This window comes from Dermochelys coriacea, chromosome 2, assembly GCF_009764565.3.
Source record: "Dermochelys coriacea isolate rDerCor1 chromosome 2, rDerCor1.pri.v4, whole genome shotgun sequence".
Classification (NCBI taxonomy): Eukaryota; Metazoa; Chordata; order Testudines; family Dermochelyidae; genus Dermochelys; species Dermochelys coriacea.
This window is the reverse complement of record NC_050069.1, coordinates 10,427,371-10,446,614: the sequence shown is the minus strand read 5'-3', so window position 1 is coordinate 10,446,614 and position 19,244 is coordinate 10,427,371. Positions and strand designations below refer to the sequence as shown.

The 19,244-nt window shown below is 40.9% G+C and overlaps 1 protein-coding gene and 1 long non-coding RNA gene across 12 annotated transcripts in view; one reads left to right on the top strand and one right to left on the bottom strand.

The window, feature by feature from the left end:
* PTK2 (protein tyrosine kinase 2) overlaps window positions 1-19,244 on the bottom strand; it is a 391,237-nt gene that overhangs the window by 71,581 nt on the left and 300,412 nt on the right. For all 11 annotated transcript variants that reach the window (XM_043507295.1, XM_043507291.1, XM_043507296.1 and 8 more), the window contains 5 exons: window positions 18,374-18,458; window positions 6,471-6,571; window positions 4,318-4,433; window positions 2,532-2,632; window positions 119-208 (listed from right to left, as the gene is read on the bottom strand). In XM_043507295.1, coding sequence (XP_043363230.1) covers window positions 119-208; window positions 2,532-2,632; window positions 4,318-4,433; window positions 6,471-6,571; window positions 18,374-18,458 — 493 coding nt within the window. The remainder of the gene's footprint in view (window positions 1-118; window positions 209-2,531; window positions 2,633-4,317; window positions 4,434-6,470; window positions 6,572-18,373; window positions 18,459-19,244) is intronic.
* Window positions 1,057-11,162, top strand: LOC122458583. The gene is made up of 3 exons (XR_006278636.1): window positions 1,057-1,136; window positions 10,091-10,256; window positions 10,929-11,162. It is a non-coding gene; the product is annotated as an uncharacterized LOC122458583 (long non-coding RNA).

The window sequence follows — 19,244 nt, the reverse complement described above, 5'->3', positions numbered from 1 at the left end:
AATACAAACAATGGAGAGGAACTGGAAATTGTTCACTTTCCATTAATAAAAATGGAACCATTAATTATCTTCTCCTCCAACAGTGCATCTGAGAAAACCACCATCCATATTCACTTACCAAACATCCACACATCACTAGCTGAGGTAAAACGTCGGAAGTTGATTGACTCTGGAGCCATCCATTTGATAGGTAATTTTCCTTTTGAAGCTATGGGGAGATGAGAGGAAAAGGCCATTATTTTAGCTAATAAGCTCTCAATGTAGATGTTCCTCAATAAAATAATTTAGGACCAAGTCCTAGCTCCAGCAAACAACTTGGTCAGGCTTTGTACAGAAACCTCTGTGCTTGCCCTTTGGCTCCTGCACCTTCTTTCCTGTAAGAGTGAGTGGGTGAGAAAGAAATAATGGCTAGTAGACCTGCAGTGTTGTGAACAGACTCCTCCAGCACTATTTCGGAGGGTTCCTTACCCTGCCTACAGAGGTCATGGAAATCTGCAATCTCCCTTGCAACAGAACCACTGTAGTTTTACTGGAGGCAGGGCCGTCTGTTACTGAAAAGGAAGAGCAGGATTTGCTGCTAAGGCTACAGCTACACAGCGACCATTATAATGCTAAAAATAGTGATGTAGATGTTATGGCTTGGCCTTTGAAGCTTAGGGAGGGGTGGGCTTCAGAACCCGAGCTCCATCCCGAGCCACAGTGTCTACATGGCTATTTTTAGAACTGTAGCACGAGCCTCAGAAACCTGAGTCTGTCAACCTCGACTCTGAGACTTATTGCCACAGGCTGCACAGATGTTCCCTAAACGTACATACATTGGATGAGCTTTTCCATTCCTGTTTCAAGTTAATGCTTTTTATCTGAAGGTATTTAAACTCCTACAATTAGCAATTATTTGTACCAAGCTTGAAGCTGCCATACACAATCTCAAATATGGAGCAACTGTTTTTTAACTGAACCAGGAAAAAGTTAGCATGTTTGTTCTTAATTTAAAAGAATGCAAAAAATATTTGATGGTTTCAGGTAAATTTCTTCTTTCACCTTTGTAAGAAAGTAGATGAAGGTATTTTGTTCACGTTATTATGGGACATCACAGACACCAGGAGCCCTACTGGACAACACGGGGGAGTAGCCAGGTAAGGAGCTTTTAAAGTATGCTGCAAATTTAGAAACATTTAAAATATTTTTACATATTGAGAGAGAAAAAAAATTATAAACATTGTTCCTAAATGTGTACCCTATCACTAAAAATGCTACTTACTTGACCCTCTATAAACAAATTGTATTCTCCTTTCAGGGTCCCCTACATATTAGCGGTCCTCAAACTGTGGGTCGGGACCCCGAAGTACATCGTGACCCCCTTTGAATGGTGTCACCAGGGCTGGCTTAGACTTGCTGGGGCCTGGGGCTGAAGCCCGAGTCCCACTGCCCAGGGCTGAAGCCAAAGCCGGAGGGCTTCAGCCCTGGGTGGTGGGGCTCAGGTTACAGGCCCCCTGCCTGGGGCTGAAGCTCTTGAGCTTCAGCTTTGGCCCCCCTGCCCAGAGTGGTGCGGCTTGGGCTTTGGTTCCCTCCCCCACCCGGGGGCAGTGTGGCTCAGGTGGGCTCAAGCTTCGGTCCCCCCTCCTGGGGTCATGAAGTAATTTTTGTTGTCATAAGTGGGTCGCAGTGCAATGAAGTTTGAAAACCCCTGCTATATATCATGCATTGTGGGGCATCATATCAGAGCGCAAGCCAGTCATCTTCAGTCTTGGAAACCCCAAAGGGAAAAAAAATGTATGTTTCAAACCTTGTGTGTAATGAATGTCCCTATCCCAAACTCACTGAAAAGAATTTGCAGGTCCCCATGAACTCACCCTAAGGTACTTGGGCTGTGGCGTGAATGAATATGTTAAATGAGGTTCAAAACCATAGATAATCTTTGATACTCTAAGGGCTTGCCTACATGAACATTTAGTTTGCTGCAAACTGGGGTGTGAATCTACCCTGCACTGGCCGTGCACTAACTGTCCCTGTGGACCCAACCATCTGGGTGGACTCTGCTGTTGCACCCTAATAGTTCGTTAGAGGACTTTTATCTACTCTGCTTTGAAATGGGAGCAGATTAAAGCACATTAACAAACTCTTAGTGTGCATCAGCAGGGTCCACATGGGCAGTTAGTGTGTGGCAGGCTAATGTGGGGTAGATTCACACTCCAGCTTGCTGTGAACTAAATGGTCATGCAGACAAGTCCTAAGAGTTGCAAAGAAAACAGTATAATGCCACCCCCAAACTGGAATTATACCCATAAATGAATTTCCTGTCTTTCACCTATTTAACTTAATCATGTGATTTTTTTAAACAGTTCTGTGAGTGAATTTATTGGCATCTGTTAAACTGTTTTACTTTGTATTTTTATGTAATTAACCAGATTTCCTTAAACTAATTGTTTTGATCCTTTCAACTCCTTAGCATACACTTAATTACTGTGATTGGCACATCAGCTCACTGACCTGCCACTGTAGTTTAGGTCCACTAAGTACAGTCTCCTTACCTTTATAGTAAGTACTGTCTTCCATATATCGGGACAAACCAAAGTCTCCTAATTTCACACAGTCTGTGGACGATACCAGCACATTTCTAGCAGCAATATCCCTGCCAAACAAACCAGAAATTTATCATTTATCTGTTTTTTAGATTCAGGTTTTCTTAAAAACACAGAACCTTTGTTACAGACCAGAGGTATCAACTCACACAGTGGAGCGAACCAAACTACATTTTTTCTGATGGTGTTTGAGCCAAGAATACAAAGTTAGAGTTGTACACAACCAATAACACACAACAGGATTGCCTACTGATGACAGTGGGAAGTTTACAGAAAGACTGAGGTCACAATATGGCCCTTCTGAGTAATTACATTTTTATGTGATAAAGTTATTATTGCATTCACCATCACTCTGGGAAAAGGGGTGGAGACACTTTCAGGACCAGCATTATTTCTACCTTTTGTTAACCAGCAATTTGCACAAGCAATCATCACATTGCATGGGCACACACTGTTGAATAAATGCAGGTTTCATAGTACATGTATTTATAGTCACTGGATCAAAAATTGAGGTGGTAGGTCTTAGCAGCTAGAATAGAATTAGTTGGGGAAGCAGGGGGAAGGGAAAGTCTTTGATATTGCAGAGGTCAGGAATTGGGGTAATGGTCTTTCATGTAAAGCAGGCATCAACTCATGCTCTTTGCAGGAAGGGCTTGGATTTGCAGGGAGGCCACTGTTCTCATGGCAAGGCCCTGAGGTTTTCTCATGCAGTTACCTATATGGGACTGCAGGCCTTGGATTCAAGTGGGCTAGTTATGCCTAGGGCAAGTTAGGAGCTTTGGCTTTCAGCACTGAAGCAGGTGAGTGAAAACCAGTGGCAGCTTGGGGTAGCTGCTTTCTTCCATTAAAATCACTGCTGCCTTTACATATTTTTGCTGATAGAGATTTTAATAAAGTCACAGCCACTTGGTCAAAATTCTAGTGCCTATCTGAGTCCTCACCGGCCTCTGCCATTTACAAGATAATATGTCACTTAAACATACACAATTTATACACTTATACAAATAAAACGCTTAAGTCCAAATTGGCATACATGGAATTTGCATGTAGAAAATTGTTGGCTGTATATAACAGTGCCAGAGATGAAGGACTTATGGCCTGTTTCTTGTCCTACACAACTAAGTTCAACTTACTTCAACTAAAATTCCCCTCTCTTGTATGTGTTTTTAAAATTCACTTGTTTGTTAAGCACAGGCTTTTCCATTACAGAAACATTTGTTTTCCCTGTTCTTTAATTCAGGATGAGCCTGTTGCTCTCTCAGATTTGATTTTTCATATTTTGAAGATTACAGCTGACTTGCAGCTTTGAAAAATGTTGGCACTGCAAAGCAACAGAGCAGCTGGTAACCCACAGTCTTCTTCCTAAAACCAGGCACTTACTTCAAGTCAATATAGCTGAGGCCCAGCAGGTGTCACCCTTGGTAGTCTATGTCAGAAATGTGGTTTTGTTGTGGATTCTCTAAAATTCATGAAGTTCTAACATGAAGCTGATGTAAACACACATACAAGTGGCTTTTTAAAAGTCTCAAAATACTGTTCCATATGTGACACACTTTTCTTATTGGGGAAATCAAGAAAATAGTTGAAACCATTAGAGAACGCTGATCTGTGCTGTAAACATTTCCCTCTAGCGAACATATCTAATATCCAGCAACTCTGCCAGCCCAGATATTTGTCTAATAATCTGTGAACCCTTTTCCTTAAATTGAAAGTTTTCATATAGATATAATCTTACCTATGTACAAATCTTTTGCTCTCTAAGTAGGCAAGTGCTGTGCTAAGCTGGTAAGCATAGAGTATCAAAGAGGCCAGATCCAAACTGTATTTTCTTACTTGCAAAAATGATCTCAGCTTTTGGATAAAGAAGAAAAGAGAGAGATGTCATGACAAATTAAAAATGAATCCAAAGGAGAGAGAAATCTCTAATTGAGGTTTACACATTTAACAGTAAACAATCCTCCCCTTTAAACTGGAATAGAAAAGAAAGGCAGTTGTCATACAGAACACACACTCTTTGGGCTAAATTCAGGCTGTCTTTAATGTATGAAAAGAGGTAGCCAAGTGGGATACAATTTTTGCACCCCACTTCTGTCTCCTCTTGAAGCCAAAGAGCTCAAACACTGCTGGGTCCACTTGGGTCAGGTGCTCCTGAACCTCTCCACATGTTCACTCATATTGCTGGCATGAACCGTCTCAGCAGGTAACTGCATGGGGTTTGTACCCACACCTGGGCCAGCCTGAACACAGGGCAAATCGATATTTCTTGGGCAGCATTACTTTATGCCTATAATTGCAGAGATTTTACTAGAGGCCTGGATTTAGCTCAGAGGAACTAAAACACGATACAAATTGTCTAGAAAAATAAGTCTAGTAAAAAGCAATTATACCACAACAGTGTAGCACTGGCTTTTGTTTACAGGATTAAAATAAAGATTGAGAAGAAAGTTGTATGCTGAGAAGGAGGATTTGGGAACTAAAGGGAAGAAGTGGTATCTCTGAATAAAGGAATGGAAACAAATTGTGATACCCATTTTGGACAAATCTAACAAACTATAGTTTAATCTATTTTATTCAGATATTTTCATATTGCATTATAAACCATGTAATTACTTCACCTCTAAAGTCTTTCAGAAATGTCTGACTCAGAAAAAATTAGAATTAAAAATAAAGGGACATTCAGAAAAAGAAATGTAGGTGTATTGACAATGTACTGTGAAAAGATCCCTACTCCTGAAGATGCTATCAACTGCATTACCGGAAGTCAAACAATTGCAGATAGAAACTGCTTACAGTAGGTGAAACTTCATGATGTAGCAGAGATCACCTATAGCTGTGCCGTATTAATGAAAATGCTGCATAGGTCTGAACCTGCTAAATGGCCTTATTTACAATGGCACCAAGCAAACCTCAATAAAGGCCATTCAAGATTAGCAAAGAAATGTGGATGATTCCACTGTGACATCTTTCTGCTATGGTTTTCCTCATGAGACACTCACATAATGCAAGCTACTCCAGCATTCTTCTCGTGTCAAACAGCATGGTATACATATTTTTGCAAATGTTGTTTATAAAGCTTATTTAAAATGTCACCCTCCAGACACACTAACATATTAAGGCTTTACAGAACCTTGCTAAATAAATTCTAATATAATCACAAATTCAAAAATACGATTACTGCGATGACATTAACTGTGCACATAAGTGTTATTGTAGGAGGCTGCTACCAATGAGGGTCCTACCTAGGCAGTGCTAAATATTAATAAATCAGCTGAAAGGCAGGTGCCTTTAGCAATGACTATTAGTGCTGTAACTGCATGACAAGTCAAATGAACTCAGTTTTCTTGGAATAAAAAAATAATATGCTTTCCTGTATCTCTCAGCAAAGAAGACAGGAAAGTGGATATTCTTAATCTTATTTTTTAAGATATAATCCATAATCATTTAAAGGAATTGGAGCTCTGAAACCTCTTCTACGCAATATTTTAAACTGAACCATTTGTGTCCAGATGTCACGGTCTGAAGCACATACATTTTAAATAATTCACAGTAACATTCTTTCTATTCTATATCACCATGTGCACCTCTTACTTGACACAGATATTAGTTCTCACATTATAGCAGCAATTCAAAGTATCTCAGAGCCATGGCCTAAATCAACCCTGATGTAAACAGGCTAATTCCCTTGAGTTCAGTGAAGTTATGCCCAATTCCACCATGGCTGGATTTGATCCTGGACTTCACTTATTTGATGAATTTGCCTTGGAGTGTAATATTTAGACTGTAATATATCCAACCCATTAGACTGAATAAGCAGTTCCCCAATCCCATATGAAAGTGTCTGTGGGATAAGAGGGAAGAAAAAAGAAGATACTTGGCAATTTATCATACCTCCCCTAGCGTACAGAGCTCCATGATTATCCAGACTGGGTTTTCCGTAATAACTCCAATCAACTTCACAATGTGGGGGTGATCAAACTGACGCATTGTTACTAGAAGGGAGGAAGCAGGTTTACTCATTAAATACAAAATCTGCCTGTTAAAGCAATAGCTGTTAAATGAAAAATGTTTTTGTAATAGAAGAGGATTCATTTAACTAACTTTTACTGTAGGTCTGAACCAACTGTCATGTAAGGACATATAACCAGATTGTTTTGGGCATAATTCTCCACTGCCTTGAATATTCGTCAACTCTTTTGCACCTATGCAGAGTGAGTCTAAAACACTATCTGATCAGAATACTCTCTTTACATTGATGTAAATAACTACAAGGTATAATGTATATCTTGACCAACCACAGAGTATTTGTTATTTTTAAATGGCGTATGATGATAGGTTACTCACCTTCTGCAGCAACTGGAGTTTTTCTGGATGTGTCTCCTTGTGGGTGCTTCACTTCAGGTGTGTATGTGCCCCTGCACCTCTTATCGGAGATTTTTGGTAGCAGTGCCCTTTCTGCCCAGGCATGAACTCTACACATCCTCGTGCCCTATACCTAGGCTATATTGGGGTGTGCACACAAATTGTTCTCAGTTCCTTCTGTATGGCAAAGCCCACAGAGGCAGCTCTGAAGCAGAGGGGAAAAGGGTGGGTAGCGGAGCACCCACAGGGACCATATCTTGAAGAACTCCAGTGACTGCAAAGGTGAGTAATCTCTCCATCTTCTTCTTCAAGTAGTGTCCCTGGAGGTGCTCCAATTTAGGTGACTCCGTAGCAGTAGCCCATTAAGGAGATGGGAGTTTCAGAACAGAGTCCATTACTGAATGTGCTTACTGCCCCATCTGATTTTGCAGAGTCAATTAGGATGAAGTGGTCAGAAAATGTGTGCACCAAGGACCATGTTGCAGTCCTGCAGATTTCAGCAACCAGAATGTATTGAGTAGAGCTAAGGATGTAGAGTGTGATCTAGTAGAGCATGCAGTCACTCTTAGGGAAGGTGTAACCTCAGCAAAACCATAATAGGCAATAATACATCCAGAGATCCATTTAAAAAGTCTCCAAGTGGAGATGGGCTCCCTTAGATCTGCAGTAGAAACAAAGAGTCTAGGGAGGGAGTTCTCAACCTTTTTCTTTCTGAGCCTGCCCCTCCCAACATGCTATAAAAACTCCATGGCCCACCTGTGCCACAACAACTGTTTTCTATATATAAAAGCCAGGGCCGGCATTAAGGGGTAGCAACCAGGGCAGGTGCCTGGGGTCCCACTCCAGAGGGGGCCCCCATGAAGCTAAGTTGCTCAGGCTTCTGCTTTTGCCCCGGGCTTCAGTCCTGCATGGCAGGGCTTAGGCTTTCTGCCTTGGGCCCCAACAAGTCTAAAACTGCTCCTGCTCAGTGGACCCCTTGAAACCTGCTCATGGCCCCGTAGGGGGCCCTGGACCCGTAGTTGAGAACCACTGGTCTAGGGGTCTTCCGGAATGGCCTAGTCCTGTCCAAGTAAAATGCTAATTTCCTCTTAACATCTAGTCTATGAAAATTAGACTCCTATGTAGACTGATGAGGCTTAGGGTAGAGGGTGGGGGAAGGAAGATGAATAGTTTGCTTGATATGAAATTCAGAGGACACCTCAGATAAGAACTTCGAATGAGGTCTTAAAGATACTTTGTTCTCCAAGGAGAAAGTAAAGGGAGAATCTGCCATTAGAGTTCCCATTTCCCCAAACCTTCAAGCAGAAGTGATGGGCACTAAGAAGGCTGTCTTCATAGACAGTTGTAGCAAAGAGCACTTAGCTAATGGTTCAAAGGGCTGTCTCATAAGATGGTTAAGAATCAGATTGAGATCCCAAAACAGTGTAGGGGCTTTACTCTGCAGGAAAAGATTTGGGAATCTCATTGTAGTCGGATAAGCAAATACTTAGAAAACTTCTACTGGCACATGGAAAGCTGTTATTGCTGCTTAATGAACCTTGATGGAACTTACAGAAAGGCCTGAATTTTTCAATTCCAACAGGTAATCCAAGCTCAAGAAAAGATATGACTGGATAGGAGAAAGATGATGCCAGTTAAACCAAAGGCTATAGTAGATTCCTTTTTGTTATTTAATAGGGTATCTTTTGTACTTCCAATGAACGTGTGGTCTCTAGTCCTGAGAACCACGAGGAACCAAGCTTGTAGTTGCAGAACGTTCAAATTGGCATGAAGTGTCTGACCCACATCATGAGGCAACAGTCAAGTTTGATTAGGAGCCACATGGAGGACAATTTAAGTTCCTTCTAAGCTGCGCAGCTGGGCAGCCGCCCAGCAGGCTATCAAGTGCCATGCACTTCAGGTGTCCCTCCCTCCACTGCCGCGCTCCTCCTGCCCTCTGCTTTGGAGCCCCTGGCCAGATGCTCCCGGGAGCCTCCTGCTTTCTGTACAGAGCAGGGGGAGGAGGCGCTAATGTCAGGGTGTCCCCATCCTCCCTCCCCTGTACCCCATCTTCGCAGAACAGGGGGGACACACGACAGGGCTCAAGATGGAGGGAGCTTGCTGGCAGGTGTTGCTGTGTCTGAACAAGCAGGCTTCAGACTGCTAAGTGCCAATCTACTTAAAAAGGCAGTGTACTTAAAGGGGCAGTGCATGTCTCTCTCTGTCACACACATACACGCGCACACACAGTTTTTCACACTCACCTCCCAACACATACTTGTATTATTATTATTATTATTGTTACTTGATACTTCTTTCAAAATATGTTTTAGTGTTTTGACTGGTCTTTTCATTTCATAATTTTTATTTTTCTCTTATGCTTAAATTTAATTCTTTGAGTTGTGAGTTCTAAAATGCCTAACCTGTCCTGGCTGGAGTAATTATCCCTATAATAAGTTTTAAAAAAATATATAATATATCTAGGTTTTTTGTTTCTACTATTGGCACACATCCACACATTACCTAGATATGGTGCACATAATAAAATTCATTCTGCACATGGATCGAAAAATTAGAGAGAACACAGAGGGCAAGAGGTGAGATTAATCAGGTAAGGAAGCCAAAGTTGTCTTGGCCAAGTTGGTGCAATGACAATGACTTTGGCTTGGTCCAGTCTGATCTTGATAAGGACCTTCAAGAGCAATGGAGTTGAGAATATGCACAGAAAAGACTCTTTATCCATGTAATGAGGAAAACATCTCCTAGAGATTGGGGATCGAACCCCGATTCTGGAACAGAATTTCCTGCACTTTGTGTTGGCTGCTCTGGCAAAAAGGTTGATCTCTGGAAATCCCCAAGCTACAAATATTTTTTTTTGAGGACCTAAGAGTCCAACTCCCATTCGTAATTTAGGGAGAAACGTCTGCTCAGGTCATCCACCATGGGATTTTGTACATCTGGGAGATAAGAATCTGAGATGACTATCCAACTGGCTATGCACCAGTTCCAAAGGCTATTGCTTCGGTGCAGAGTGAGGAGGAACATGCTCAGTCCTGACAATCAATATAATACATGCACACTGTGTTGCCAGTCATGATCTTGGTGGACTTGTTTTTGAGCTGGGGAAGAAAGTGGAGGCAAGCATTTCTGACTGCCCTTAACTTCAATAGATTGATGTGTAAGAGCTGTTCCTGTTGTGACCATCTGCCTTGGATTGTCTGAGGACCAAAATGTGCTCCTCATCCCAAAAGAGAAGCATCCTATGTTAATACAACTGTAGGGGGATTCTGGTTGAACAGGATTCCTGAACAAACTTTGGATGGATTCATCCACCAGGTGAGTGACTGTAGGACCTGTACCAATACCTGCTTGCTGAGAACGAGTTTGGTGGGTAGAAAAATAGTCCTGAGCCAACCCTGGAGACACCCAACATGGCATTTTGCATCATAAAATCACAATCTGCCATATGTCCCAGCAATTGCAAACATGTCTTTGATGGATCTTGAGGGATGAGCTGCAGTCTTTGGATAAGGTTCTTCAAGAGGGTGATAAGCTCTGCCAATTATCAAATCCAGAATGTTCTGTCAGGGTGGTTCTCTAAGAGTCTTTTCTAACTTCAAGTACAAACCACACTCACTCCCGGCCACCTTCATGACCACTATGCTTTATTATACTGTTCCAGCAAGTCATTGCCTGTAGTGCTAGTTATATATTTATAAGTCCAAGCCAGCTTCCCACCCTTGCTTCTGCGGGGAAGGGTATCTACTCAGACAATTGAACAAGTATGTTAGACATCTGAAATTCAGGATAGCATCCCTAGCAGTTATAATTCTGTCCCTAGAATTAAGGGACTGGTTTGCAACCCTCAATTTCAGAGATGCCTACTTCCACGCAGCAATTCATCCTCGACCTCTTAGCCACTGGTTCTGGTTGCCTACGGAAGAGAGAAAATTGAGTATGGTGGGATCTTTGTGCCAATGGAGGCCTGCTAATTTTTCTTGTTTACAGGCACGTACATCCCTAAAGACCTATCTGTTGCCCTACTGTCCTTTAGGGTATGAAGCGAGTCATCCATGGAATCTGTGGAAAGCTTCTGGCCGTAGAAAAGTAGATCTTCCATAGTCGATTGTACCTCTCACGGAAACCCAGACAACTGAAGCCAGGAAGTTTGCCTCTTCACTACCCCAGTGGAAATAGACCTGACTGCAGTGTCCGCTGCACCGAGTGAAGCTTTTGCTAAAAGCTGACCCTCTTTTATTGTAGCACTGAACTGTTCTCGATGTTCCTGTGGCAAATGGTCAATAAAAGAATTAAACTTCTCATAGTTCAGGTAGTCCTATTTTGCATCAGAACCTGGGTGGTTAGCTATCCTGAACTGAAGTTACTGTTGAATAGTTCTTACGAACAAACAGGTCCAGATATTCCTGGTCCTTGTTATAAGAGGTGATTTTTTTTGGATATGCTGCTTGCCCCTTTCATAGTGGATGTGACTGCATCCACAACCAGAGAGTTTGGTGCTGGATGACAAAATAAAAATTCAGAACCCCTGGGTAGTGTGCGTGTGTATCAGCCAACTTGCATGTAGGGGTGTGCCGTTACTGGAATTTGCTAGATGAAACTGGCAGGCTCAGCAGGGCTTCATTAATTGGCAGTGCCACTCGTCCTGAGGCAGAGGTGTGTAAGATGTCCAGGAGCTTGTGATGGGAATTCTGGACTTCTTCCAGGGATACTGGCAGGTTGTCAGCAATCCACTTCATCAGGTCCTGGAATTGCCAAAAGTCGTCAGCTAACAATGGCAGTGGTGGCATGACTGCCTCATCCAGCTATGACAAAGAGATGTTTGTGAGGGGGGTAATCTTTTTGTCCGTCCTTGTCCTCTTGCTCCTCAAAGGTCTTCTCAGGCTCAGAATGGGGAAGAGGGATGGATAGGAACAAGGTCTTCTATGTTTTCAGTGAGACTGAGTTGAGGTCCCTTGAAATTGCTGGCAATACATTGCCCATGGATCCCAGTAAGGCCAGTGAAGGAAATGATGAGACATGGGGAAGGAATCCAATGCTGGTCATCCCAATTGTTGGAAGGTAGAGGTCTGGTGCCTTGCATCTGCAACAGGGAATAATGCCTCCTGGAATAAATTGGAGATCCTTGAACACAAAGTTCAGAGTCCGAGTCAGAATGCTCTTCCACATATTGCATCAGAAGTGACAACCCATCCTCATGGATAGTTGAAGGTGGAGAAGAGGTAGGTCTCCCGGAAACATAAACAGTCAGTGACCTGGCTGATCTCAGTACCAATAGGCATCCAGAAGTTGCAAGGAGCAGAGACTCAGGCTCATTTGGTTCATGGAGGATAGGCCCATCAATGGCTATTAGCCAGGATGGGTAGGGATGGTGTCCCGAGCTTGTTTGCCAGAAGCTGGGAATGGGTGACAGGGGATAGATCACTTGATGATTACCTGTTCTGTTCATTCCCTCTTGGGCATTCGCCACTCTCAGAAGACAAGATATTGGGCTAGATGGACCTTTATTCTGACATTGTATGGCTGTTCTTATGTTCACGTCTTTTGGGTACTGGAATTCCTGCAGTATTGGAAACACACAAGAACTCAGTACCAGCACCAAAGATGCTGCAGAGGCCACTGTGCGAGGCACTGGTGTCGGTACCAGGGCGGTTGAGTATTCCAATGAAGCTGGTCTCTTGGTAGTAGTCGTCTTTGGTACCAACCACATACCACTAAGGTAAGAGACTTAGCTGAAGACTTAACATGCTTCATGATACCCAGAATACTTGGAGTCTCACTAGAGCTCCGCTCAGGGCCTGAGGCCTCCAGTGACTGGATTGTCTTTGATGAGAAACGTTCTCGTTTTGCTCCTCTTATCCCCTTCCTTATACTTGGAGTGGGAAGCTCTTGGTACTGGTGGTGTGGTTATTGGTACCTCTGTCAGGGAGAGCACGTGAGACCCGGATTTCGGTGCTGTCTTCCTCTTGGAAGCTCTCGGTGGCCTTGATCTCGAAGACAATGGGGCACTGGCAGATATGGAGGGTCTCTGTACAGGGGGGTTCCCTGTACCCAGATCCGAAGCCAGTCTTTAGGCTTCTGTCATCCTTAATAGTCTATACTTAACTTCCTTATTTTTAATGGATATTCATTTAAAAGAAGAGCAGATTTTACACTTGCAGGGAATGAGTGTCTCCCAAGCAATGAATGCTGAGGGAGTGCCCATCACTAACAGAGACCGATTCTTGACAAGAAAGGCACCTTTTAAATCTCAAGGAGCCTGGCATCCCCAACAGAACAAAAGTTGTTCAAGCCCCTCAATAGGGGCAACAGAAAAACAAAAATGTATTTCTTTTACTAAAAGGGGAACAAAGGTTCCAACTATGAAATACTAAACCTAATAATAATAATAATACTAATACGAACTAACTATACTGTTAAACACTAATAAAAGGGGAAACGGGTACACAGCAAACAGGCACATGCTAGACTTCATCTCTGCCAAAGGTGGTTGAGAACGATGTGATGGTGGTTTGCCCATGCAGCCCTATATAGCTTTGCTAAAGGCACAAGGATGTGTAGGGCGCATGCATGGGCACTACTATCAAAAATCTCTGATCAAAAGCGTAGGGATACATGTGCACCTAACATGAAGCACCGACAGGGACATTACTCGTTGAAGAACATAATTTATGAATAGTTCAATTGCACATTTCTTATTTGTTAGAAGGTAAAGGGAAAAGTAAAATGTATAATTCAATAACCACATAAAAATGCATTTCAGTGCTATGATACCCATAGAAAATCTCATGTAATGATTTGGTTTACTTCAGATTTTATTTGCTATGGGCATAATTAACTTATTTTTACTCCCAGCAGTGCAATAACAACACCTTTCATATCATAGTTTTACACCTTAGTTATTAATGCTATGGGGGAGATAATATTTGCTAGCTGAAGAAAAAACAACATCACTCTTTTGATTAGGTTTGATCTCATGACACACAGCAAGTTTCCTAAAATATATCTTAAAATTATATTTCCTTTACCTTTGCAGCTCACACTGTTGTGGTGGCTCAACAGAAATGTATATTCTTCCCTCAAATTAAACAGTCTACTTTACTTTACATAATATGGGCCAAAAATAAAAAACTCTCTATACTTTTGGCTTCTAAACAGCAGATTAATGCTGCAAAAATGAAGGATTTTTGTACCATAGTCTGGTTAGTTCAGGAGTGTCCTCTCAGCCTCCACACAGGTGTCACATAATCAACACATTTTACAATAATCATCCCTATTATATTAATAAGTATTGTTTAGTTAGTAATTCAATAATACACTCCTCTATGAGAAAACATATAGAATTTAGTTATATATTTAATTAAAAATATATAAATATAAATATATATATTTAGATATTTAGAATTTAGATATAACAAGGTGCCCTGTGATTATATTCCCTTTGAAGCTTTTACAATACATTTATTAAACAATATAGGAAATTAACAGTATACATACAGCAGAATACTTCTCTCACAGAACAGAACAAAAGTGTAAGTAGAGGTAGATTTAGTGGGGTAAGTCGAGTTGGGTGATAATGGATGATAACGGATTACATTGCATTTGTGGCTGGATCCCTTCCCTTAACTATTCACTTGGATATTTTTTATCCAATTTTCTAAAGACAAGATTCCCTCATCACTAGCATCTGAAAAGAATGAATATTTTGGAGGAAGAAGCTATTCATTATAGCAAGTGGAAAATGGAAAAAGCCCTCTGAAAAACTGGCAGCTGAAGTGGCAATATGCAATTTAATTATATACAGAGCTGTTAATGTTAACATGCAGCTTTGTGAAATAAAGAGATGAGTTTAAGACATCAACAAAAAAGCTATTGAAAATAGAGATGTAGATCTTAAAAAACATTTTCTCACCTGCAATAATTTTTCATTGGATCATTTTTCATGTTAAAGGACCTGCACTATCACTTTTGTATCAGCATAAAAAACCCAAACAAGTCTCCCTCTCCCCTCAAAAAACAAAACCCAAACCCCACAGGTTATGAACTGAAATCAGAAACATTTGAAGCAACATAAACCAGAGTCAGCGCTATCATCTGTAAATTATTATTACTGTAAGTATTAAAATTATGGTAGTGTCCAGTGGGTCCAGTCAAGGTTGGGGTCCACTGTGCTGGATACTATAGTAATATGGAAAGGAGTCAATCCCTACCCCAGAGAGCTAACGATCTGAAGACACAAACAAGTGAAAGGGAATGAATGGGAATACAAACAAACCCACAAACAAATTAGTATGGTGAGGGAATTGGCCCAGCTTTGTTAGTTACATGGAGATTATAAGTTGTTTTTTTTTAAACTGGGGCAGAGTAGAGATAGGAAATAAGGAAACAGAAAAAGAAAGGAAGAGGAAGAGGAACAACAATAGCTTGTCACCAGCCCATCCATGATCAACAACTTGGGTTTATATGCATCACCTCACAGCAGAAGAGAGTCTTAAGAAGGGATCTAAGGAAGAGTCTGTGGTGGATATTTACCAAGAACATTTTCCTATGCAGATGGGGTAGTATGTTTAAGGCTGGGAATGCTCGCAGAGAGGCAGTACAGGTCAACATTGCAACGGGTTAACAGATAAGCCAGGTAGGGAGTGTCTACACTGTGAAGGGCCTTAAAAGTAAAGACAAGAAGCTTGTATTTATGTGGAGGTGAAGGGGGAGCTGGTGAAAGGATTCAAGAGGGACTGGATGTGGTCAGAGCAGTAAACCAAGAAGATTATCTTGGCAGTAGTAATCTGAATAGACGTTTCAGAGCCAAGGTTGCAGAAGTCAAGGTCAGAAAGGAGGACATTACAGTAGCCAAGACATGAAATGATGAGGGCTTTGATGAGAATTTTGACTGTCTGGACAGAAAGGAAAAAGACTGGATTTTAGAGCTGTTGTGTAGGAAAAAGTGGAAAGATGTTGAAAGGGTCTGAATATGTGGCTCCAGACAGAGGACAGGGTCAAAGATGACATCCAAATTATGGCTGGTATTTTATGATTGGGAAAATGATATAATCGATGGTGAGGGAGAAAAGGGAAGAAGAAAAGGCTTGAGGGGAAAAAAAAATCAAGAGCTCAGTTTTGGAAATGTTGAGTTTAAGATGACTGGACATCCACAATGAAAAGTCAGAAAGACAGGGTGAAATATTAGATTGAAGGGAGGGAGTAAGCTAGCTCATCAGTAGAAAGGTAGAATTATGAGTCATCAGCACAAAAACAGTCAAAGCCATTGTACAGGGAGAAGAACAGAGGCAAAGAATGGAGCCTTGAAAGACGCACACAGAAAAGGGGAGAGGGAAGGAGGATGACTCACCAAACAAGACACTAAAAGATGGTTCAGAGAGCTCAAGAGAGAACCATGAGAGGACAGAACTACAGAAGCCTACGGAGAACAAAATATCAAGATGTAGAAGCGACAACAATACAAAAAGGCTTCTGAAAGGTCACAGAGGATACGGATAGAGTACAGGTCCAATATCTGACCAACAAGAAATTATTAGAGACTTTAGGAAAAACACTTTAGTGGGGTGTAGAAGATGGAAGCCAGATTGAAAAGGGTCAAGAAGAGAACTGAAGGAAAGGAACTCCAGAGGTCTACCGTAGACAGCACGTTTAATGAATCTGGGGACGAGGTGGAGAAAGAAAGGAGATTGGGAGAGAGTTTGAGCAGGAGACGGTGCCAAGGGTGTTTTTCTTCCTTTCTTTCTTTTTTTTAAAATGATAGGGGAGACCCAAAGGATTCTTGTCATGGGAAAGGAAGTAACCATTAGCCAGGATGGGGAGGGATGGTGTCCCTAGCTTCTGTTTGCCAGAAGCTGGGAATGGGCTACAGGGGATGGATCACTTGATGATTACCTGTTCTGTTCATTCCCTCGGGCACCTGGCATTGGCCACTGTCAGAAGACAGGATACTGGGATAGATGGACCTTTGGTCTGACCTACTATGGCCATTCTTATGTTATGTTCTTAACCTGATGAGAGTGAGAGGCTGAGAAGAAGGGACAGGACAAGGAAAGTTAGAACATAAGAATAGAAAATGAAAGAAGGATGGGGTCACTGTGAAATAGTCAACTAGGGAAAGTGATGGAAAGCAAATCACTTAGAACTAGACTGTGTCAAGCATGTACTGTGGGAGTCATACTGCATGTGCCTGGGGATGGACAAAATGACCTAACACAGGCTGATCTTTTCCTTCTTTCAGGAAAGAATCTTTTCTAGACTTCTACTAAAAAACCAATGCTCATTTGTTTACTATTTGGCCTTTTTTGATTTGCCATGTTCAAGATGCAAACAGAAGCTCTCTCATACATAAATCATTCTTTTCTGTATTGTTAGGAAGCATCAACCTACCATGTTTCAACAACCTTCTCTTTGTTTGCTTAGTAAGTACTGTGAACAATATCTGAGTTTCCTACAGTGACTAAAAAGGAGCACACAGCTAGATACATACCATATTTTTTAATTAAAAAACCTTGCACTCAAAAAGGAATAAACCTTTAGCATTGAACATAACAATTTTGTACAGAGAATTTAAAAAAGGTGACTGACATGGAATAGGAATGTCTTCTTACCTTTGGCCTTAAACAATCAATATATTGATGCAATACAGTGCTTTTACATGATCTTACAGGCGTACAATAGCAATGAACAAGAAGAACATGAAAAAAGACAGTTCTATGTCTTGTAATGTCAATTTATTTTCCAAAACAGCATGTTAAGGAAAGAAAATCTCTTAGGAATTCTTTTTGGAGGTTAACCCCACCAGCCCCATCGCACCCAACTATGAATATTCAGTTGAACTTTTATGGATACGTTTTCTAACACACTCACAAAGTTCTGCAAAGCCTTCCTCTATATGCATAAATGCTGGTTTTGTTAACATGGTGAGTTCAGGTCATTATGAAATTCTTGCTCCAAATATTCAAAATGTAGGCCCCAACTGTCTCCCAAATAATTTAACAAATCCCTTCTCATGGCATAGTCTTAGCAATCTTACTATCAAACAGGAAGACCTGTCCCTCTGGAGTTTGTTATGACGCATTGCAATAGGTTAGGGTTTGTAATATCTAATGGGGAAAGGAGGATATGGGGTATTAAGTCTCACTTAACTTTCCAAGAAGGTCTCTTTCCTGAAGTCTTAAATGTGTCAAGCAGCACCATTTAATTTGGAAAATCAGGTAAGCAAAATGGCTGATTTTTAAGATTTAAGCAGAGCTGTATGCCACATATCAAAGGACAGGACCAAGCTCATGTGTATTAATAAAATGTTTAAAAATATATCAATAGTATGTGGTACAAAAAGCTAAACGGACCTCAAGAAAGAGAAACCTGCAAAGAAATAAAGTGTTTTAAAGGACTGTTTCCAAAAGTTAAACCAAAGGAAATGTTTTGTAACTTACAGGCTTCTTGTAAGAATTTCTCTCTCACACTGTCTGAAGTGCAGTTTTTACATGTTTTGATTGCAACAGCCATGGCTGGATTTTCCTGCAAGAGCGAAATCTCAAATAATAAAAATGAAACCAATCACAAATACACTTCTTAAACTACATTATGTGTTTTAAGAGACAGTAACAGACACTTAGCTAAGCACAATATTTAGTTAAAAAACCACTGGGAACATGAAAGTGTTCATGAATTAATAAAAATATAAAAGATTAAATATTTATAACCAACATATTTTACATTACATGTTTACTTCTAGAACATCAAGTTAAACTTGATCAGTCTCAAAGTATTACTTCTAATTTACAATAATAGATAATTATAAAAACAGATCACCAGTTAATCTGAACCTTGGTATGTATTTTCTAACATTGCTGAAAAGGTGGCATACTCTGGACACAATGTTAAGTGATGCAGAGGAAACAAGTGGCTTCCAGCTTTAAAAATGTATTTGGCTTGTGCAACAAAGAAGCCTATGAAAAGCCACACAAAGGATTTTCTCAGGGTTTCACACTCTTTTGTAGGCTTCTGCACTGGGGAAGCTGAATGTAATTTTGACTGACTCAAGCCTTTAATAATAACCACATCATTAATAGGACGCACAGTAATTAAATGTTTCTATTAAACTCATAAGCTAAGAAAGAATGTTCAGTAAATATTTTATGAAATAGCCTGCCCAGCAGTTAAAACAGGGATTTTAAAGATTTTTTTTTGTACTTCAGCTATATTCAAAATCAGAAATAAACAAAATATAGCAGCCAATCGTTCCTCCTCTGGGTGTAGAAAAATGAGAATATTATTGATACACCTGAAGGAGGCCTCCTGGGC